This window comes from Pristiophorus japonicus, chromosome 1, assembly GCF_044704955.1.
Source record: "Pristiophorus japonicus isolate sPriJap1 chromosome 1, sPriJap1.hap1, whole genome shotgun sequence".
In the NCBI taxonomy this organism is placed as follows: Eukaryota; Metazoa; Chordata; class Chondrichthyes; family Pristiophoridae; genus Pristiophorus; species Pristiophorus japonicus.
The window spans coordinates 514,939,057-514,963,251 of NC_091977.1; the positions used below are offsets into that span (position 1 = coordinate 514,939,057).

The following is a 24,195-nucleotide window of genomic DNA, read 5'->3' on the forward strand; positions in this document are numbered from 1 at the left end:
ATCCTTATTCGGCGGGAAATTGTGTTAAGGAAATTGATGGGATTGAAGGCCGATAAATCCCTGGGGCCTGATAGTCTGCATCCCAGAGTACTTAAGGAAGTAGCCCTAGAAATAGTGGATGCATTAGTGATCACTTTCCAACAATCGATCGACTCTGGATCAGTTCCTATGGACTGGAGGGTAGCTAATGTAACACCACTTTTTAAGAAAGGAGGGAGAGAGAAAACGGGTAATTATAGACTGGTTAGCCTGACATCAATAGTGGGGAAAATGTTGGAATCAATTATTAAAGATGAAATAGCTGCACATTTGGAAAGCAGTGACAGGATCGGTCCAAGTCAGCATGGATTTATGAAAGGGAAATCATGGAATTTTTTGAGGATGTAACTGGTAGAGTGGACAAGTAAGAATCAGTGGATGTGGTGTATTTTGACTTTCAAAAGGCTTTTGATAAGATCCCACACAAGAGATTGGTGTGCAAAATTAATGCACGTGGTTTTGGGGGTACTGAACTGACGTGGATAGAGAACTGGTTGGCAGACAGGAAGCAGAGAGTCGGGATAAACGGGTCCTTTTCAGAATGGCAGGCAGTGACTAGTGGGGTGCCGCAGGGCTCAGTGCTGGGATCCCAGCTCTTTACAATATACCTTAATGATTTAGATGAAGGAATTGAGTGCAATATCTCCAAGTTTACAGATGACACTAAGCTGGGTGGCGGTGTGAGCTGTGAGGAGGATGCTAAGAGACTGCAGGGTGACTTGGACAGGTTAGGTAAGTGGGCAAATGCATGGCAGATGCAGTATAAAGTGGATAAATGTGAGGTTATCCAATTTGGTGGCAAAAACACGAAGGCAGAATATTATCTGAATGGCGGCAGATTCGGAGAAGGGGAGGTGCAACGAGACCTGGGTGTCATGGTACATCAGTCATTGAAAGTTGGCATGCAGGTACAGCAGGCAGTGAAGAAAGCAAATGGTATGTTGGCCTTCATAGCTAGGGGATTTGAATATAGGAGCAGGGAGGTCTTACTGCAGTTGTACAGAGCCTTGGTGAAGCCTCACCTGGAATATTGTGTTCAGTTTGGTCTCCTAATCTGAGGAAGGACTTTCTTGCTATTGAGGGAGTGCAGCGAAGGTTCACTAGACTGATTCCCGGGATGACAGGATTGACATATGAGGAGAGACTGGATCGACTGGGCCTGTATTCACTGGAGTTTCGAAGGATGAGAGGGGATCTCATAGAAACATATAAAATTCTGACGGGACTGGACAGGTTAGATGCAGGAAGAATGTTCCCGATGTTGGGGAAGTCCAGAACCAGGGGACACAGTCTAAGGATAAGGGGTAAGCCATTTAGGACTGAGATGAGGAGAAACTTCTTCACTCAGAGAGATGTTAACCTGTGGAATTCCCTACCGCAGAGAGCTGTTGATGCCAGTTCATTGGATATATTCAAGAGGGAGTTAGATATGGCCCTTATGGCTAAAGGGATCAAGGGGTATGGAGGGAAAGCAGAACAGGGATACTGAGGTGAATGATCAGCCATGATCTTATTGAATGGTGGTGCAGACTCGAGGGCCGAATGGCCTACTCCTGTACCTATTTTCTATGTTTCTCTGGGCTCAACTTTCGGCGTGAGTTGCTCCTATTTTTTTGGAGCAACTGATTTAGAATAGACTATCTTAGAAATTGCAATTCTCTGCATTTAGTTTTCTCCAGTTCCAGTCAGTTGGAACAGTTTCATTTTGGAACAGATTTCTTTTTTCAAAAGGGGGCGTGTCCGGCCACTTACGCCTGTTTTGAAAGTTTAGGCAGTGAAGACTGGAGTAAGTATAGATTTTTTACGCTCAGAAAAACCTTGCCTACACTTTAGAAATCAGGCGTAGGTTACAAATCAGGCGTAGGGAACGAGGGGCGGGGGAAGGGAAGTAATTAAATTTTACAAGCATTCAACAGTCTTACTTATACAAATAAAGAGCCATCCTGAATAAAAAATTATAAACAAAGCAAATACAAAATATTGAATATTCCTACCTGTGTGAAGCAGCAGCAGTCTTCGAGCTGCGGTGCTTCAGGCAGGCCTTCCATGTAGGAGACGGGCGCGCCAGTGACTCGACGGCAGCCGAAGAAACAGCAAGCAGCCTTCGATCTGCAAGGGAGGCTGAGGTCATTCGGCCAGGGGACAGGGTAGGCGTGCAAAGCACCGGGAGGGAGAGGCAGCCAGATAGCCAGTTTGAAACTTAAATTTGTAATTGCAATATGGGTGCTGCATTGTCAACACCACGGATTATGCAATGGTTCGCCAGCAATTCACTGCATAGGAGAGAATTGATTCGAGCTCACTGCACCAGGAACATCATAGCCCTTAGGCTGATGGGCAGGAGACCTTACCCACGTTGGCAATATAGAGTCAGGCATTCATACCTGGACATGAGCGAGGCTGATTGTGTCAAAAGGCTGCATTTCCGCAGAGAAGTTGTGATTGAGATCTGTGATATGCTGTGAGCAGATTTGCAGCCCAGAAGCAGAACGCCAACTGCCTTGTCTGTTGAAGTGAAGGTAAAAGCTGCACTTGCCTTCTATGCCTCGGGATCGTTTCAGACTACAACTGGAGATGTGTGTGCCATCTCTCAAAGTGGAATACATGCCTGCGTTTACCAGGTCACGGCTGCACTGTATGTGCGGAGGAATTACTTGATCAAGTTACCAATGACCGCACAAGCGGTCCATGAGAGGGCTGTGGGCTTCTTCAGGATTGTTGGCTTCCCAAAGGTACAGGGCTGCATTGATTGTACCCACATCGCCTTGTGGAGGATTCCGAGCAGTACAGGAATAGAAAAGGTTTCCACTCCATCAATGTGCAGCTCATGTGTCATGTCAGTCGATGCGAGATACCCTGGCAGCACGAATGATGCGTTCATCCTACGCAACAGCGTTATATCTGACATGTTTGAGCAGCAGCCAGAAGGGCAGAGCTGGCTACTGGGAGACAAAGGGTACGGCCTGGCCACCTGCTCATGACGCCCCTACGCGTGACACGGACAGAAGCTGACCGTCAATACAACATGGCGCACATTGCGACACGCAGCATCATTGAGAGGACCATTGGCATATTGAAACAGCGATTCCGATGCCTGGACCATTCCGGAGGCCACTTGCAATACTCTCCTCAGATTGTCGGTCACTTCACTGTTGTGTGCTGCATGCTCCATAACTTAGCCATCATGAGGCAGCAGGAACTGGTAATGGAACCAGAAGACCCACGTGAGGGTCCAGTGTCTGATAGTAATTTGGAAGAGCAGGATGAGGATGATGACGACGATCAGGAAAGCATGCAAGTGCCTGATGCCGGAGCACGAGGTTGGAGGAGGGCCGTCCATCGTGCTCCTTTAATGATTGCTCGAGCCCTGCACCAGCAGCTTATCCGTGAACGCTTCAATTTCTAATGCCTGAGGGCTCTGCGACACCTGTTGTGCATGGACATGTTTATTCTTTGGAGTTGTTCTGACGTTGTATTGTGTTCATGGAACATGATTCAGTTTTAATGAAAAAATATTTTATTGAAAAGTTAACGTCACTGGAATAAAATATTTGTTGTATCAAACTTTACTTTTTAATATGACTCTTGAAGATCACTTATAAACTTGTAAAGTTACATAAGTTACAAAACAATTTCAACGTGAAAAATCTTACACTCTTCAGATCACTTAAACTTCAAGATCACTTTTAGGTGCAAAATTAAATATGTTACAAAAAGTGAGAGCATTTACACTGTAAGATCACTTCAAAACCCAAAGATCACTTATAAGTTGTAAAGTTACAAAACTTACAAAACAATTTTAATTTGAAAAACGCTACTACAGCTACATCAAGAACAAGAACAAAAGCAGCAAAGAAAGGCTGCAACCATGTCTCATCCATATCTCAGTGAATGTTCACTTCTTCATGGGGGTGTCATTTGATTGGCTGGGCTGTGTGCCCCTTATTGCAGCAGTTATCTCCATGAGGGCGTGTGCCATCAGTTGCATGCCCTCCCTGACGGCCTGTGCCGTCGATTGCACTCCCTCGGACATTCCCTCCTTAAGTTCCCGTGTCATTACTGCTATTTCTCCTGTCAGGACTGTCACCTCTTCACCCACTGCACTGACGCCACCGATGAGTGATCGGGTAAGCTCATTGGTCTCCACACCCAATGCCACAACCTGAGCCACATCTGTTGCACGCTGCATCTCAGGAGAGCTTGTCTCCAATCTCCTTCTCCTCTGCCTGGGTCTGCCTCGCGGCACCACTACACTGGAAGGTGCAGGCAGGGACGGTGGGGCGCTCGATGTTCCAAACGACACCACGACACAGGGAGGTGCGGGCAGGGATGGTGGGATGCTCGGTGTTCCAGACGGCAGCACCCGAGTGCGAGCCATGGGCTGGGATGGTGAGTGAATGAGTGTAAACTGCTCCATGATATCACCAGCACCACTGGGACTTGCATGTCGGAATCAAAACCATGGAAGGTGGAACCAGAACCTATGAGTGTGGGAGGCGCATGCTCAGATGGTGGTGCACTGGCTATAAACTGCTGCATTACACCAGCAGCAGCACTGGGACCCGCAACAGCAGAATCAAAACCATGGAAGGTGGAACCAGATCCGATGCAAGGGGTTGAAACTCTGATGCCCCTTAATGTGGGCTCATAAACATTAATTTGGAAGGTCTCCCCTGTAGACATTTCAGTCATCGCCGCCATCATCCAATCTGGATCGTCCGCATCTGGTTATACTGGTTCTTGTTCTGGATCTTCAGGATCCTCAGAGTTGCCATCATCATAGAAACATAGAAAATAGGTGTAGGAGTAGGCCTTTCAGCCTTTCGAGCCTGCACCACTATTCAATAAGATCATGGCTGATCATTCCCTCAGTACCCCTTTCCTGCTTTCTCTCCATACCCCTTGATCCCCTTAGCCGTAAGGGCCATATCTAACTCCCTCTTGAATATATTCAATGAACTGGCATCAAAAACTCTCTGCGACAGGGAATTCCACAGGTTAGCAGCTCTCTGAGTGAAGAAGTTTCTCCTTATCTCAGTTCTATATGGCCTACCCCTTATCCTAAGACTATGTCCCCTGGTTCTGGACTTCCCAACATCGGGAACATTCTACCCGCATCTAAGCAGTCCCGCTCCGTCAGAATCTTATATGTTTCTATGAGATCCCCTCTCATCCTTCTAAACTCCAATGTATAAAGGCCCAGTTGATCCAGTCTCTCCTCATATGTCAGTCGTGCTATCCTGGGAATCAGTCTGGTGAACCTTCGCTGCACTCCCTCAATAGCAAGAACGTCCTTCCTCAGATTAGGAGACCAAAACTGTACACAATATTCCAGGTGAGGCCTCACCAAGGCCCTGTACAACTGCAGTAAGACCTCCCTGCTCCTATACTCAAATCCCCTAGCTATTAAGGCCAACATACCATTTGCCTTCTTCACCGCCTGCTATACCTGTATGCCAACTTTCAAGGACTGATGAACCATGACACCCAGGTCTCCTTTTCCTAATCTGCTGCCATTCAGATAATATTCTGTCTTCGTGTTTTTGCCCCACATTTATCCACATTATACTGCATCTGCCCAGTCACTCTGCAGCCTCCTAGCGTCCCCCTCACAGCTCACACCGCCACCCAGTTTAGTGTCATCTGCAAACTTGGAGATATTACACTCAATTCCTTCATCCAAATCATTGATGCATATTGTAAAGAGCTGGGTTCCCAGCACTGAGCCCTGCGGCACTCCACTAGTCACTGCCTGCCATTCTGAAAAGAACCCGTTTATCCCGACTCTCTGCTTCCTGTCTGCCAACCAGTTCTCTATCCACGTCATTACATTACCCCCAATACCATGCGCTTTGATTTTGCACACCAATCTCTTGTGTGGGACCTTGTCAAAAGCCTTTTGAAAATCCAAATACACCACATCCACTGGTTCACCCTTGTCTACTAGTTACAGCCTCAAAAAATTCTCGAAGATTTATCAAGCATGATTTCCCCTTCATAAATCCATGCTGACTTGGACCGATCCTCTCACTGCTTTCCAAATGCGCTGCTATTTCATCCTTAATAATTGATTCCAACATTTTCCCTACTACTGATGTCAGGCTAACCGGTCTGTAAGTACCCACTTTCTCTCTCCCTCCCTTTTTAAAAATGTGGTGTTACATTAGCTACCCTCCAGTCCATAGGAACTGATCCAGAGTCGATACACTGTTGGAAAATGATCACCAATGCATCCACTATTTCTAGGGCCACTTCCTTAAGTACTCTGGGATGCAGACTATCAGGCCCCGGGGATTTATCGGCTTTCAATCCCATCAATTTCCCGAACACAATTTCCCGCCTAATAAGGATATCCTTCAGTTCCTCCTTCTCACTAGACCCTCGGTCCCCTAGTACTTCCGCAAGGTTATTTGTGTCATCCTTAGTGAAGACAGAACCAAAGTATTTGTTTAATTGGTCTGCTATTTCTTTGTTCCACATTATAAATTCACCTGAATCCGACTGCTAGGGACCTACATTTGTCTTCACTAATCTTTTTCTCTTCACATATTTATAGAAGCTTTTGCAGTCAGTTTTTATATGCCTGGCAAGCTTCTTCTCGTACTCTATTTCCCCCCTCTTAATTAAACCCTTTGTCCTCCTCTGCTGAATTCTAAATTTCTCCCAGTCCTCAGGTTTGTTGCTTTTTCTGCCCAATTTATATGCCTCTTCCTTGGATTTAACACTATCCTTAATTTTCCTTGTTAGCCACGGTTGAGCCACCTTTCCCGTTTTATTTTTACTCCAAACAGGGATGTACAATTGCTGAAGTTCATCCATGTGATCTTTAAATGTTTGCCATTGCCTATCCACCGTCAACCCTTTAAGTATCATTTGCCAGTCTATTCTAGCTAATTCACGCCTCAAAACATCAAAGTTACCTTTCCTTAAGTTCAGGAACCTAGTTTCTGAATTAACTGTGTCACTCTCCATCTTAATAAAGAATTCTACCATGTTATGGTCACTCTTCCCCAAGGGGCCTCGCACAACAAGATTGCTAATTAGTCCTTTCTCATTACACATCACCCAGTCTAGGATGGCTAGCTCCCTAGTTGGTTCCTCGACATATTGGTCTAGAAAACCATCCCTAATACACTCCGGGAGATCCTCCTCCACCGCATTGCTACCAGTTTGGTTAGCCCAATCAATATGTAGATTAAAGTCACCAATGATAACTGCTGTACCTTTATTGCATGAATCCCTAATATTTTGTTTGATGCTGTCCCCAACCTCACTATTACTGTTTGGTGGTCTGTACACAACTCCCACTCGCATTTTCTGCCCTTTGGTATTCCGTAGCTCCACCCATACCGATTCCACATCATCCAAGCTCATGTCCTTTCTTACTATTGCATTAATTTCCTCTTTAACCAGCAATGCCACCCCGCCTCCTTTTCCTTTCTGTCTATCCTTCCTAAATGTTGAATACCCCTGGATGTTGAGTTCCTAGCCTTGGTCACCCCCTGGAGCCATGTCTCCGTGATGCCAATTACATCATATCCGTTAACTGCTATCTGCACAGTTAATTCGTCCACCTTATTTCGAATACTCCTTGCATTGAAGCGCAGAGCCTTCTGGCTTGTCTTTCTAACAGACTTTGCCCCTTTATAATTTTGGTGTAATGTGGCCCTTTTTGCTTTTTGCCTTAGATTTCTCTGCCCTCCACTTTTACTTATCTTTTTTCTATCTTTTGCTTCTGCCCCCATTCTACTTCCCTCTGTCTCCCTGCATAGGTTCCCATCCCCCTGCCATATTAGTTTAACTCCTCCCCAACAGCACTAGCAAACACTCCCCCTAGGACATTGGCTCCGGTCCTGCCCAGGTGCAGACTGTCCAGTTTGTACTGGTCCCACCTCCCCCAGAACCGGTTGCACTTTCCCAGGAATTTGAATCATCATCATCATCATCATGTTCTGCAAAATATATCAGAACAGTCAAATGTTTAACAACAAGAGAGGGGGAAGGATGGGTGGCATGAGTACTCTCACACATAGCCGGCCAGGCAGCAGGTTGATTTGAAGGGCCACGATGTGCGGGCCCAGCTTATGCTGTACTAATTGCTTTTCTCCATGTACGACTCATCATGACAGCTACCCTCTGTTCCAAGGGTGTCAGTGGATGCAGATTGGGCGTGCTTCCTCCTGTTCGAGTTGCTTCCCTTTTGTTGTGGGCCAATTTCTTCTGCAAAGAGTAAAATATAACTTTTTACAGAGTGCGTCTTTCTGCAGGGTTGGACATACAGATAGTCACATGACAATTACAATTACATTAAAAAATGAAAATATTACTTGCACTAACTACTTGACGAAGGCCGGGCCATTTCTTTTTACACTGGCTTCCAGTTCTCATGATATGCACCACTGCGCAGTAATCTTCTGCAACTTGGTTCCAACATTTCTTCATTTCCTTAGGTGGCACTTTTATGCGACTTCTGTTGCTGGTATCCAGCTCCTACCATCTCTGTTCAATGACGTTTACTAATATCTCCACTCCCTCATGCAAGAAATTCTTTGTTTTTGGTGGACGTTGTTCCATTGACACAGTTATTTTTCAAAACACACAGTCCGAATTTTGCATGCACCGATGCAGCACCTGTTCTGAAAGTTTAGCAGCAAAAAGCAGCACTCACTGATTTCAGCAGGTGATTTCTTCAACAGTGCTGCTAAAAGCACTCCTTCAGGCACAAAAAAATCACCAAAATTCAATCCCAAGCCTTTCCAGAGGTCCACGAAACAAATCAGCACTTTTCTTCAAGTTCCTTTAAAAATGGCCGAGTGCCAATATTTATGGTCTACTGCGTGTGCGCGCATGCTCCAACGCGCACGCGCAGGGCTGCTGGCACGATGTTCTCCCATTTAACTTAGCCGCACCCCCCTGCACTTGCAGAATCGGCGCAACTCTGTGGCTCTGCCCTCCGCTGATGTCTGTGCGCTGCGCCGAGCTCCGAGGGACCTGCAGGGAGCCCAAGAATTGCAAGGTACATTTTTGTCGCGCATTTAGGCGCGAAAAACGGGCATCCATGTCGGGGCTGCGCCGTTCTAGGCGCGGCCCGAAACTTAACCGCTCTGTTCTATATATCAAAAAAAGTAGTGTCCCTAATACCAACCCCTGGGGAACAGTAAACCTCCCTCCAGTCTGAAAAAACAATCATTCTCCACTGCTCTCTGCTTTCTGTCCCTTAGCCAGTGGGCTTCAATTTTGCTAACATGTCTATTATGTGGTACTTTGTCAATTAAGATGGCTTCTGCAATTGGTCCTCAATGGACTGCATCAAGGAAGTCATAATATATTGGTTCTCAATAATCTGCTTCCTCCAGGTCATAAATAAATAAAATATTTCTATATTTTTAAGAGGAAGATAAACTAGAAATGTTTCTATCCAGAATCTATCAAACCTTTCCAAGGAGAAACACAAAGTAATTTTATTTTAATCTGGCCTGAGGAATTAGACCATAACTCTCTTGTGACTGTCAGGCATGAGTTGTCCAGCCAGTACCATAGTCTCTGTGCCTTTCCTTTGCAAAGGTGTGCTTCTGAAGTTCCTCAGCAGCCATTACGTGTTTTGTGGATGCTAAGGTCATGAAACTGAACTCCGCAGGTTGAGTTTCCATTGACAATGAGTGAAGATTACAGACCATTACATGTCACTAGAGATTCGAAGCAGCTATGTCCCTGTCAGGTAGATAGAGAAAATCGTATTCCTTCCTTTGACTTTTTTTTTATGTCTGCCCATTAGTGCCTGGTGCAATCCCCATCGACTCAGTGCAAGGAAGCACCTTCGAGGAGAAGATGTATCTACAATGGAAGGAGCCGATTGAAACATTTGGTATTATCACGCTTTATGAGGTAAAAATATATATTTTATGGCTGCGCAATTTTGCAGTTTGCAATTCTATACTTCACACAGTGAAAAATATGCGTATTATTATTTTGGTATATTTGTCTCCATTTTCCCATCTATAACCATAACAACACTTTTGAGGAGGTGATTATGAAACACTGTAAATATATTTATATGTTCCTTTTGTCATGGTTCCTGGTCTTGAATGTGAGTTGTGCACATGATGGAGGATACACTTCATGAATTAAAAGTCTGCTCTTTCTTTCTCTCAGATTTTCACCTTGTTGCTTTTAAAAGTGCAATCTCCTGTTAAAGTTTGATCTTTTTTTAATGGGCATTTGTACCCCCCCTTGGTACCTTGGCAAGTGGCCGTCCTTCACGTGTGAGATTAGACAATGAGTGTTGGCAAGCTATTCACCCAATCACATCCCAATCACATCCTCCCTGACATCCGCACACATATTGTAATGTATTTGCTTCATGGGTTCTTTGCTTAAGGATTCATAGCAACACATTGCTATTAGTTGGTTTATTAACAAAGGTTTAACAATCACACAACACATTACCAGTTCATCCACGAGGCTCACAACTGCATACCTCATGGTAGATAACCTAGACCCAACTGACTGGGGTTTTATTGAGTCTTGCGAACAACACGTGACTGGCTAAGCCACTCACAATGCAACAGCTCTACAACTATTTTTAGTTGATCTGTAAATCAAATGCACCCTTATTAAAGGGGCACTAAAACTGACAAATAAACAAATGAATGTTTGACCATCAACTTAAAATTTGGTTGCTGGGGGTGATGATGCACTCCAGTCCCTCTGGTGCCCACCTCTCGCGGAAGGTCACGACCGTACCGGTGAACACCGCGTGCCGCATCTCCAGGGACACTCTGGCTCGAATGTACCCGCAGAAGAGAGGCAGGCAGTCGGCCTGAACGACCCCCTTGACCGGACTGGTTAATGGCCATCTTGGCCATAAATGGAGAGGGTGAGATAGAAATTGAACGCAGGAGGGAGAAGCGATTGGTTGACAGCAATGTGAATGTTGTGACCAGCCTGTGGTGACAGCAAATATCTGCAGCACCTGGTATTCCCAATCGGTCTTCCTTCCAAGTACTAACTAGACCTTACTCTGCTTTGCATCTGAGATCAGACGAGATTGGGCTTTTTCAGACTAGTATGGTCATAGGCTCAACAACAGCTGTACAAACCTGTGAGCATACTCACAGGTGCATACAGTACACGTACTTTCTGGCAGGTGGTCGTTGGCTAATGATCAGGCCTGGGAACATGGGCTGACTTTTCTTCCCACACCGACTTGAGGGAATTATAATTCCCCACCTTCTAATGCGCTCTTAATTGTTTTCATCTTGTGAGAAAGAAAATACTCCAATAGGGGAAAATAATAACAGGACTGATTTTTTCCCCCTACACTTAACCCATAGTGAGCTCCGCCTGTCCTGAACCTGCATGTATTTCTGGTCAGGTCAGTTTAATCGGCCTTGGGGGCTAAATTCGGTACTGCCCCGTTTGGGAATCGTAACCGCTGAGAGGCGGGACTTCCTGTTCCCGGCGCGGAGGTCCCGCCCCAGCAGCAAAATTGGGTTTACCGTCCCCGAGAGGAAGTGGAACGCAATGTCACGTGCTCCGCTTCCTCTCGGGGCGAGACTGGGTGCTTAAGGCGGGAATTTTCCAGCACAGTGCAGAGCGCAGGGCCCTCCCCTTCCATTAAAGGGGCAGGCACGCTGCCGACTCTGCATCGGAGAGAAGGGGCCACCACTTACTTCACCACCGGGGAGCGGGGTGCCATGTCAGCACAGATGCGGAATGCTGGGCTGCAACATCATGGCACGGACCCCGCGAGTTGGACAAGGCGAGGCCGCGACCGGTAAGTTGGCCATTTGAAAAATATTGCGCGCCGTACCTGCCCTTTAATTTTCTCCCCGCGAGCAGAGCGTGGCGTGGTTCGTGACCTGCGAAGCTGGCGTGAGCATCGCCCATGGTGGCTTCACGAGGCACGACTGAATCTTCGCTCCGGCACGAAAACGGGTCGCTGCGCATGCCGATGATGTTGTCATTGCCGGGGCAGCGTCCCGGGGCACTACTGGTGTGCGTATCCGCTAACTTCGCTGGCAGCGCTAGCGGGGTGCTAACGTTAGATGCAAATTACATGAATTTCTCCCCCACTTAGAAGCCTAAACAGCATGTAGTGATGGGGCCCTCTGATTGCTGCCCACAAAGTGCAGGCAGAAAGTCTCCAGCCCTGACTGTCCTCCTACTGATCCTGTAAAGAAAGAAATTACTTATCCTTTCGGGGCTTCCATGTGCTTGTTGCTTGTCCCTCCGACAGCTTTCATTCTGCTGGCAGAAGTAGTGAGGGGAACATCTGTTGGTGTATTCGGCAAGCATAGAGGCAGGAAATTGAGGCGAAAGGCATTGAGACGTTACTCCTGCTTCATTTCTATGCGGTTTCACTTGCTGAATGCACTGCTGCTTTGCACCCTCCACCAAACTGGAGAAGCCTCAGGAAGTATCAAGGGGGTAGAGGCCCAGCTTTATGGATCTTCATCCATTTTCTTTGGCTTTGCACCACTGAGTGTTCCACGATTCAAAATAGAAGAAAGTCAGCCCTAACGTGTCCTCACTGAAATATTCAGAAGGGCAAATTGCTTTTGGGAGCACATTCCACTGAAATGGTAATACAGCACAGTCGGAGCTTCTGAATGTCCCTGCAGTTTTGGAGTTTGACTTTTGTTACATTTCCTCCAGGCTTTTTTCCCCTTCTCCACTGCTGGCACTGACAATTGCCAGGTTACTGTTGCACAGGATCCAGCAGGCCTCCAGTGGCCATTTGTCATGTGTGATCCTCGGGCTGCAGAGAGGGCTTCCAACTAAATAGTGGGGGGAGGATTCAGCTGAACGAAAATTTAAAAAGTCAAAGAATAAGGAGAAGGCAGTAGAGCAGGGCAGCACTGGAAGAAATGCAAACCAAAGCGTGCCAGGAAGGGACAGAATGTATAAACATAAAGGTGAATCAGAAAGTGGGATCAAAGCAGGAAAAAATAGTTTAAAAAAAAAACAAATTTAAAAGCTCTTTATCTGAATGCACGTAGCATTCGTAACAAAATAGACAAATTAACGGCACAAATAATATACAAATCAGTATGATCTGATAGCCATTTCAGAGACGTGGTTGCAAGGTGACCAGGACTGGGAACTAAATATTCAGGGGTATTTGACAATTCAGAAGGAGACAGAAAAGGAGGTGGGGTAGCACTCTCTCTCTCTCTCGCCTTCTCTCTCTCTCTCTCTTGCCCTCTCTCTCGCGGCTTTTCTCTCTCTCTCTCTCTCTCACCTTCTCTCTCTCTCTCTCTCTCTCTCTCTCAAGCACTGTGAATAAAGGATGGGATCAGTGCGTTAGTGAGAAACGATATTGGCTCAGAGGATCAAGATGTTGAATCAGTTTGGGTGGAGATAAGGAATAATAAGGGGGAAAAGTCATTGGTGGGCGTAGTCTATAGGCCCCCAAACAGAAGCTACACTGTTGGAAGGAGTGTAAATCAAGAAATAATGGAGGCTTCCAATAAAGGAATGGCAATAATCATGTATGCTTTTAACTTTCTTATTGATTGGACAAAGCAAATTGGCCAGGGTAGCCTTCAGGAAGAGTTCATAGAGTGTTCATAGAGAGTTGCCTTGAACAGTACGTTGTGGAACCAACCAGGGAGCAGGCTCTCTTAGATCTGATATTGTGTAATAAGACAAGATTAATACATGATCTCATAGTAAAGGATCCTCCAGGAATGAGTGACCATAACATGGTTGAATTTCAAATTCAGTTGGAGGGTGAGAAATTTGGTTCCCAAATCAGTGTCCAAAGCTTAAGTAAAGAAGACTACAAAGGTATGAGGGCAGAGTTGGCTAAAGTAGACTGGGAAAATAGATTAAAGTATAGGACGATTGATGAGCAGTGGCAGACATTTAAGGAGATATTTCATAACTCGCAACAAAAATATATCCCAATGAGAGGGAAAGACTGTCAGAGAAGGGATAACCATGCGTGGCTAACTAAGGGAATAAGGGATGGTGTCAAATTGAAAACAAGGGCATACAATGTGGCCAAGACTTCCCTGCTTTTATACTCCATCCTCTTTGCAATAAAGACTAAAATACCATTGGCCTTCCTGATCACTTGCTGTACCTGCACACTATCCTTTTATGGTTCATGCACAAGTACCCCCAGGTCTCGCTGTACTGCGGCACTTTGCAATCTTTCTCCATTTAAATAATAACTTGCTCTTTGATTTTTTTCTGCCAAAGTGCATGACGTCATACTTTCCAACATTATACTCCATATGCTAAATTTTTGCCCACTCAGTTAGCCTGTCTATGTCCTTTTGCAGATTTTTTGTGTCCTCTTCACACATTGATTTTCCTCCCATCTTTGTATCGTCAGCAAACTTGGCTACGTTCCACTCAGTCCCTTCTTCCAAGTCGTTAATATAGATTGTAAATAGTTGGGGAGGCCAGAGGATTGGGAAACTTTTAAAAACCAGCAAAGGACGACTAAAAAAAATGAAGAGAGGGAAGATAGATTATGAAAGTAAACTAGCACGAAATATAAAAACAGATAGCATGAGTTTCTACAGGCACATAAAAAAAAAAGAGTGGCTAAAGTAAATATTAGTCCCCTAGAGGATGAGACTGGGAAATTAATAATGCAGAACAGGGAAATGTCAGAGACGAAGATTGGGAAAATTTTAAACGACAGCAAAGTATGACTAAGAAAGCAATAAAGAACGGAAAGATAGATTACGAAAGTAAACTTGCGCAAAACATAAAAACAGATAGTAAAAGCTTTTACCGATATATAAAAAGAAAAAGAGTGACTAAAGTAAATGTTGGTCCTTTAGAAGATGAGAAGGGGGATTTAGTAATGGGAAATGTGGAAATGGCTAGACCTTAAACAATTATTTTGCTTCGGTCTTCACAGTGGAAGACACAAAAACCATGCCAAAAATTGCTGGTCACGTGAATGTGGGAAGGGAGGACCTTGAGACAATCACTATCACTAGGAAGGTAGTGCTGGACAGGCTAGTGGGACTCAAGGTAGACAAGTCCCCTGGTCCTGATGAAATGCATCCCAGGGTATTAAAAGAGATGGCGGAAGTTATAGCAAATGCATTCGTTATAATCTACCAAAATTCTCTGGACTCTGGGGAGGTACCAGTGGATTGGAAAGCAGCTAATGTAACGCCTCTGTTTAAAAAAAGGGGCAGACAAAAGGCAGGTAACTATAGGCCGGTTAGTTTAACATCTGTAGTGGGGAAAATGCTTGAAGCTATCATTAAGGAAGAAATAGCGAGACATTTAGACAGGAATAGTGCAATCAAGCAGATGCAACATGGATTCATGAAGGGGAAATCATGTTTAACTAATTTACTGGAATTCTTTGAGGATATAACGAGCATGGTGGATAGAGGTGTACCGATGGATGTGGTGTATTTAGATTTCCAAAAGGCATTCGATAAGGTGCCACACAAAAGGTTACTGCAGAAGATAGAGGTACGCGGATTCAGAGGAAATGTATTAGCATGGATAGAGAATTGGCTGGCTAGCAGAAAGCAGAGAGTCGGGATAAATGGGGCCTTTTCAGGTTGGAAATTGGTGGTTAGTGGTGTGCCACAGGGATCGGTGCTGGGACCACAACTGTTTACAATATACATAGATGACCTGGAAGAAGGGACAGAGTGTAGTGTAACAAAATTTGCAGATGACACAAAGATTAGTGGGAATGCAGGTTGTGTAGAGGACACAGAGAGGCTGCAAAGAGATTTGGATAGGTTAAGCGAATGGGCTAAGGTTTGGCAGATGGAATAAAATGTCGGAAAATGTGAGGTCATCCACTTTGGGGAAAAAAAACAGTAACAGGGAATATTATTTGAATGGGGAGAAATTACAACATGCTGCGGTGCAGAGGGACCTGGGGGTCCTTGTGCATGAATCCCAAAAAGTTAGTTTTCAGGTACAGCAGATAATCAGGAAGGCGAATGGAATGTTGGCCTTCATTGCAAGGGGAATGGAGTACAAAAGCAGGGAGGTCCTGCTGCAACTGTACAGGGTATTGGTGATGCCACACCTGGAGTACTGCGTGCAGTTTTGGTCACCTTACTTAAGGAAGGATATACTAGCCTTGGAGGGGGTACAGAGACGATTCACTAGGCTGATTCCGGAGATGAGGCGGTTACCTTATGATGATAGATTGAGTAGACTGGGTCTTTACTCGTTGGAGTTCAGAAGGATGAGGGGTGATCTTATAAAAACATTTAAAATAATGAAAGGGATAGACAAGATAGAGGCAGAGAGGTTGTTTCCACTGGTCGGGGAGGCTAGAACTAGGGGGCACAGCCTCAAAATACGGGGGAGCCAATTTAAAACCGAGTTGAGAAGGAATTTCTTCTCCCAGAGGCTTGTGAATCTGTGGAATTCTCTGCCCAGGGAATCAGTTGAGGCTAGCTCATTGAATGTATTCAAGTCACAGATAGATAGATTTTTAACCAATAAGGGAATTAAGGGTTATGGGGAGCAGGCGGGTAAGTGGAGCTGAGTCCACGGCCAGATCAGCCATGATCTTTTTGAATGGCGGAGCAGGCTCGAGGGGCTAGATGGCCTACTCCTGTTCCTAATTCTTATGTTCTTATGTTCTTGAACAAATATTTTGTATTGGTCTTCACGGTAAAAGACACTAAAAACATCAAATTAGTGGATAATCAAGGAGCTATAGGGAGGGAGGAACCACTATCACTATCACTAATGAAGTAGTACTTGATAAAATAATGGGACTAAAGGCAGACAAGTCCCCTGGACCTGATGGCTTACATCCTAGAGTCTTAAAATAAGTGGCTGCAGAGATAGTGGATGCATTGTTTGTAATCTACCAAAGTTCCCTGGATTCTGGGGCGGTCCCAGCGGATTGGAAAACCGCAGATGTAATGCCACTATTTAAACAAAAAGCAGGAAACTATAGACCAGTTAGCCTAACATCTGTGGTTGGAAAAATGCTGGAGTCCATTATTAAGGAAGCAGTAGCAGGACATTTGGAAAAGCATAATTCAATCAAGCAGAGTCAACATGGAAATCATGTTTGACAAATTTTCTGGAGTTCTTTGAGGCTGTAACGGGCAGGGTGGATAAGGGGGAACCAGTGGATGTGGTGTATTTGGATTTCCAGAAGGCATTCGATAAGATGCCACATTGAAGGTTACTGCCTAAGATAAAAGTTCACGGGGTTGGGGGTAATATATTAGCATGGATAGAGGATTAGCTAACTAAATAAGTCATTTTCTGGTTGGCAAACAGTGACTAGTAAGATGCCGCAGGGATCAGTGCTGGGTCCTGAACTATTTACAATCTATATGAATGACTTGGATGAAGAGACCAAGTGTAATGTTGCCAAGTTTGCTGATGATACAAAGATGGGTGGGAAAGCAAATTGTGAGGAGGACACAAACAATTTGTAAGGGGATATAGACAGGCTAAGTGAGTGGGCAAACATTTGGCAGATGGAGTATAATGTGGGAAAATGTGAGGTTATCCACTTTGGCAGAAATAAGAGAAAAGCAAATTATCATTTAACTGGAGAAAAATTGCAAAATGCTGCAGTACAGAAGGACCTGGGGTCCTTGTGCATGAAATACATAAAGTTAGTATGCAGGTACAGCAAGTAATCATGAAGGCAAAGGGAATGTTGGCCTTTATTGCAACGGGGATGAAGTATAAAAGCAGAGAAGTCCTGCTACAACTGTACAGGGTATTGGTGAGGCCACACCTAGAGTACTGTGTACAGTTTTGGTCTCCGTATTTAAGGAAGGATATACTTGCATTGGAGGCTGTTCAGAGAAGATTCACTAGGTTGATTCTGGAGATGAGGGGGTTGTCTTATGAAGAAAGGTTGAGTAGGTTGGGCTATACTTGGATGAAGTTCAGAAGAATGAGAGGTGATCTTATCAAAACATGTAGAGTGGACAAAGGAGTACCAGTTGATGTGGTATATTTGGACTTTCAGAAGACGTTCGACAAGGTCCCACACAAGAGATTGATGTGCAAAGTTAGAGCACATGGGATTGGGGGTAGTGTGCTGACATGGATTGAGAACTGGTTGTCAGACAGGAAGCAAAGAGTAGGAGTAAATGGGTACTTTTCAGAATGGCAGGCAGTGACTAGTGGGGTACCGCAAGGTTCTGTGCTGGGGCCCCAGTTGTTTACACTGTACATTAATGATTTAGATGAGGGGATTAAATGTAGTATCTCCAAATTTGCGGATGACACTAAGTTGAGTGGCAGTGTGAGCTGCGAGGAGGATGCTGTGAGGCTGCAGAGCGACTTGGATAGGTTAGGTGAGTGAGCAAATGCAAGGCAGATGAAGTATAATGTGGATAAATGTGAGGTTATCCACTTTGGTGGTAAAAACAGAGAGACAGACTATTATCTGAATGGTGACAGATTAGGAAAAGGGGAGGTGCAAAGAGACCTGGGTGTCGTGGTACATCAGTCATTGAAGGTTGGCATGCAGGTGCAGCAGGCGGTTAAGAAAGCAAATGGCATGTTGGCCTTCATAGCAAGGGGATTTGAGTACAGGGGCAGGGAGGTGTTGCTACAGTTGTACAGGGCATTGGTGAGGCCACACCTGGAGTATTGTGTACAGTTTTGGTCTCCTAACCTGAGGAAGGACATTCTTGCTATTGAGGGAGTGCAGCGAAGGTTCACCAGACTGATTCCCGGGATGGCGGGACTGACCTATCAAGAAAGACTGGATCAACTGGGCTTGTATTCACTGGAGTTCAGAAGAATGAGAGGGGACCTCATAGAAACATTTAAAATTCTGACGGGGTTAGACAGGTTAGATGCAGGAAGAATGTTCCCAATGTTGGGGAAGTCCAGAACCAGAGGTCACAGTCTAAGGATAAGGGGTAAGCCATTTAGGACCGAGATGCGGAGGAACTTCTTCACCCAGAGAGTGGTGAACCTGTGGAATTCTCGACCACAGAAAGTTGTTGAGGCCAATTCACTAAATATATTCAAAAAGGAGTTAGATGAGGTCCTTACTGCTAGGGGGATCAAGGGGTATGGCGAGAAAGCAGGAAGGGGGTACTGAAGTTGAATGTTCAGCCATGAACTCATTGAATGGCGGTGCAGGCTAGAAGGGCCGAATGGCCTACTCCTGCACCTATTTTCTATGTTTCTATAATGAGGGAGCTCGACAAGGTGGATGCAGAGAGGATATTTCCACTCATAGGGGAAACTAACACTTGGTGACATAGTCTCAGAATAAGGAGCCCCCCATTTAAAACTGAGATGAGGAGGAATTTCTTCTCTGAGGGTTGTAAATCTATGGAATTCTCTGCCCCAAAGAGCTGTGGAGGCTGGGTCATTGAATATATTTAAGACGGAGATGGACTGATTTTTGAGCGATAAGGGAATAAAGAGTTATGGGGAGCGGGCAGGGAAGTGGAGCTGAGTTCATGATCAGAGCAGCCATGATCTTATTAAATGGTAGAGCAGGCTGGAGGGACCAGGTGGCCTACTCCTGCTCCTATTTCTTATGTTCTTATGTGCTGTGCGCACTGTGAACCGCTACTAACGCTCTAGCCGACGTCAGCTAACTGAGCAGAGGCAGGGTGTTGAACCTCGGGCGTTTCTTGTCTATATTAGTCAGTCCCACACAGTTCATGAGTTTTGTTTCAACTGTTGGACCATATGAGAGTACTAAAACCTCAGCAGAGATTTAGACCCAGTACTGCTCTGTAAAGGTTATAGAAATATCACAATAATGCTGGCATTTAGCAATTTGAAATTATGTTATTTTACCCTTCAGTGATTCAGGAAATAGAATCTAAAGCTGTGATTTTGCCAACCGAAGCAGGCTAAGTATGGCCCAGGTAGGTGGCCTACTGAGAGTCCGCTCCCGGCTCCATCGCACTCGGTTGAAGTGATTTTGCCCTGATTGGGCTTGTTAACCCACCCTGCGAGGTTCCCAGCCAATTAAAAGGAAGAGATCTAATGACGCCATTTGATGATGCGTCATCAGCCGGTTTCCTTAAAGGGACCATGTCCAAATTCATTTTGACAGTTGTGCTGTCAGTGTTCTACAGCGTTGAGGTGCTGCAAACACTGACAAGCACTGCACAGAGGTGCACGGTTGCACCCAGGCTCTCCCATGACTCCCTCCATATCCTTGCGGAGGGAATCACAGCGCGCGTGGAGGTTGTCTTCCCTTCCAATGGGTGGAAGAGACCTCCTCAGGACACCAATGTAGCCTGGTTGCACATTGTACAGCAGGACACAAGCAGGGATGTCGTCAGGCTGCAGTAGCGTAAACCTTTCAATGATCTCAGTGGATCACAAAACATTACTGCAAAGCCACATTCAACCTCATCCTGCTGTGCCACTCATCACATCCCACTCTGCCTTCCCTACCCTAGTCCTGCACATCCTTACTTCCCTTGCACCTCCACCCAACCCTCTCTCTATCTAGATTATCACATCCCCATCTCACTAGCTAGCCCTCACACTCACCCTCATCCTTATCCAATCATACAAACTAACAACACACAAGGGGAGGCATTTGAGTCTTTTAGCCAATGTTCATGTCACGTTTCTGTAAATGTGTTGTCAAACATTGAAATCTTTATTTTCAACACTTTTGGACAGATTTACGTGCACCTTTGGAAGTGACTTAAATAAATGGGCTCAATTTTGGCTGTAACTTGGAGTAAGTTGGTTTTTCTGGCGTAAGTTAAAAAACGCCACTTTCCCCAATCAACTTGCTCCAGAGTAACTCAGTTAGGTACGATTATTTTTTTAGTTGTGTTTTTTTTTCAAAAGGTGGCGTTCCCAGACACTTACGCCAGTTTTGGCCATTTATGCCACTTTGGCCAGCTAAAACTTACTCCAAATCGACTTAGGTCAGCATATGTGGCCAGCTCTGAAAAACCTTAAGAAATCGGCGCAGGTAAGTACATTTAAAGCACCAAGACTTACAAAGCACTAAACAAAGCACAAAAATAAGCATTCAATAACAAATAAAAAATAGAAGGAAGCTGAGGACCTGCACCAAGACTTACAAAGCACTAAAGAAACCACAAAAAGTAATACGCAATCAATCAATAACAAATAAAAAATAGAAGTCCTACCTTTATGCCAGAAACAAGTTCTTTTTTAAAGTTCCAACCACTTGGGTTTTATTTAAAATAAACAATTTGGAATACAATATATCACAGGGCTGCCATTCTCAAGGACAGTAGATGTTAGCTCATCAAGATGGTTGGTCCTTTTTATTTTTTGCCTTCAACCTTCCCCGTTCCTTTCTTGTAGTGCTTCTTGGCAAACCACATGTTCCTTAGAAACTTGAGATCAACTCCTTTCAGGGGCTCAAATCGGCAGAAACAAGTTGCTCGCGGGCCGGTGCGGGAGACCATTCGGCCAGGGATAGGGGTGACGTGCATCAGGTCCTGCTGACAGCTTGCAGGACACGCTGAGAGGGCGAGGAGCATGCGCCCAAACTCCACTGTGCATGCGGACAGCTGCCGGCAGTGTTTTCGGCACAGGGCTGTAGCTCCGCCCCCCACTTCACCATGGACGTCGCGCCAGGACCCAAGACACTCGGCAGAGGGGCCAGGATACTCAGTAAGTTTTTTGGCGCCGTTTTGAGCACACAAAGTCGGCGCATCTCGGCTGAGTGCACCGACAAAAGGGGTTGAGGAAAATCTAGCCCAGTGAATGGTGAGACGTAATGTTACCCCCCGCAATGGTGATGAAAAATGAATGTGAAAAGAATGCCTTGGGCATTGCAGGGATGTTTTATGGTGTTGGTGTGATGTGGTGCCAACCTGACGCATTGTGTGGCAGCCAGGGTGTACAGCATCAAGTGAAGTCCATCTAGCCATGGTGAGGCCATCCCTGGCCTCCCAGGCAGCAATGTGGTCGGGTGCTGATGCCCTATGTACTGTGCAACATCAGATGATTGCGGAGACGGTTGGTGTTGTTGTCGGTGATGCTGGTGTGTCTGGTGATGGTGGGATTCTGAGGATCAAGGTGACATTTTATCAAGGGCACCGATGCTGATGGAATAGATGGCAGATGAAGCTGAGATGACAGAAGGTATCTGTCAGTGTTAAGAGAAGTTGTTCCAAGGAGGTGACAGTGGATAGAGTGTTTACTCGAAACACGGCCAACCTGCGTAAAGCTCAAAAGTGTATTCCAAATCTTGAAGGTTATAACGTCAAACAATGGAAGATAAAATTGGCATCAGGCGCTCATGCCTGAAACAGGTGTTCGACCCTTTGCTTGACGCCTGTTTGAAACCCCACTGCAAGATTGCAATGCCGGAGGCAACTGGCACCGAATACATTCAGGAAAATGCAGTTTGAGGAAGCTGAATTAACAAATAAAGTAAAGCCGCCTGGGTTGTGGATTTAAATCCCACTCCAGGAACCTGAACACATAAATCTAGGCTGACACTCCAGTGCAGTGCTGAGGGAGTGCTGCACTGTCAGATGTGCCGTCTTTCAAATGGGTCGTTAAACCAAGGCCCCATCTGCTCTCTCCAGTGGATGTAAAAGATCCCAGGGCACTACTTTGAAGAAGTGTAGGGGAGTTATCCCCGGTGTCCTGGCCAATATTTATCCCTCAATCAACATAACAAAAACAGATTATCTGGTCATTATCACATTGCTGTTTGTGGGAGCTTGCTGTGTGCAAATTGGCTGCCGCGTTTCCTACTTTACAACAGTGACTACACTCCAAAAGTACGTGGTTGTGAAAGGAGCTATATAAATGCAAGTCTTTCTTTTCTTTCACATCTCTCCTGATGCTAATTCAGCTTCCTCACTGCCACCCTCAGTAACTCCTTACTGCCAATTGCTGCGATGTCACGGTCTGTCATTTTGCTTCACTGAAAATATTCAACCACAGTAAACACGGGGGGCTGGGGGAACCTGTGACTCTTGAAGTGGGTGCTAATTCATGTCACTGTGGTGAGACTGTCAGTATGTGGGCTTCTGAATAAAGACGATTTTAAATTATATTTATAAAAAGAAAAAGAAAGACAGATTTATATAGCGCCTTTCATGACCACCAGACATTTCAAAGCGCTTTACAGCCAACTTAACAGCATATATTAAGCTTGCTTCTGAGGTGCAGTGCTTATGCAGTCAAGGACAACATTCAAGTTAGCTTACTGGATTTGCTAATTCTAGCTCCGCTGATGACCCAGGAAAAAACATGGGTTAACGAAGCGATTCAACAAGCGTGCATAGGTTGTTGTCGCCAACTGCGGAGTACCTCGTGGCGAGAGCTGGTGTCACTGCGAATGGCGCAGAACCAATAAAAGAGCAGCTTAAGTTGGCGTAATTTCCCATTACTTTGTCAAGTATGTGCAATCAGATGCACATTTCCTGCTGACTAAAATACCTGCGGGAAATGTTGGCCTGGCCTCAGCTGGAACACAGGCACATCTCAAAGCAATCACTTGATCTTGATTATAGATCGCTCCAGATTGATTTGCTTTGAATAAATTACTTGAGCAATTTAACTTGGTCTCTGGTCTCATCTTTCATAACGTGGTCAAGCAAAAAACACAATAATTTAACAGGAGAGCGCCCTGGTTAAAGGTCTTCTGCAGATCCGAGTCATTCCTCTTGAAATGTCATTCATTGCCAGTCGGGCAATTAGTGTTTTGTGATTGTTCGAATTTTTTTTTCTCCCCTGAGGTGCTTCCTTATCCCTCCTCAGGGGCCTGAAGTTGCCGACTCTTGCTGGGATTCAGCATCATGGTACCGGTGCCCTCTGCTTATTCAGTTAATTACTCATTCTTAATGTATGAGCCTAGATTGTAAGAGACTGCTCAAATAGGGGGTGAGGGTGTCCCCACAAATAGGTGTGATCTTCTCCTTATTTAACGACCCAGTCACATGCACGTTCAGCAGGCTTTATGGTCACTGAAGAAGGAATGCTGGTCGACTCTGTCTCTACAGGAAAATAAAGCACTCATACTGCCAACCCTATTTTATTAATAATATGAATGAAATATAAAAAGTAACTAACTCACACTGAGGACGGTGAGTGTTTGGATTGGACTGGTCAGAGAGCAGGTTGAGGCTGATCCAATTGCCGGAATTTTAATCCGGAGGCGGGTAGGGAGCGGGGGAGCGGGAAAGCAATTGGAAAACCCGGGAGAATGGGATTCCCTCAGGCCCTGCCGAATTTAAC

At 45.3% G+C, this 24,195-nt stretch overlaps 1 protein-coding gene across 8 annotated transcripts in view; it reads left to right on the forward strand.

Moving 5' to 3' along the window:
• Positions 1 to 24,195, forward strand: part of LOC139277433 (receptor-type tyrosine-protein phosphatase mu-like) — a 1,220,924-nt gene that overhangs the window by 718,336 nt on the left and 478,393 nt on the right. For all 8 annotated transcript variants that reach the window (XM_070895883.1, XM_070895900.1, XM_070895892.1 and 5 more), the window contains exon 9: positions 9,815 to 9,924. In XM_070895883.1, the coding sequence (XP_070751984.1) occupies positions 9,815 to 9,924 (110 nt within the window). The remainder of the gene's footprint in view (positions 1 to 9,814; positions 9,925 to 24,195) is intronic.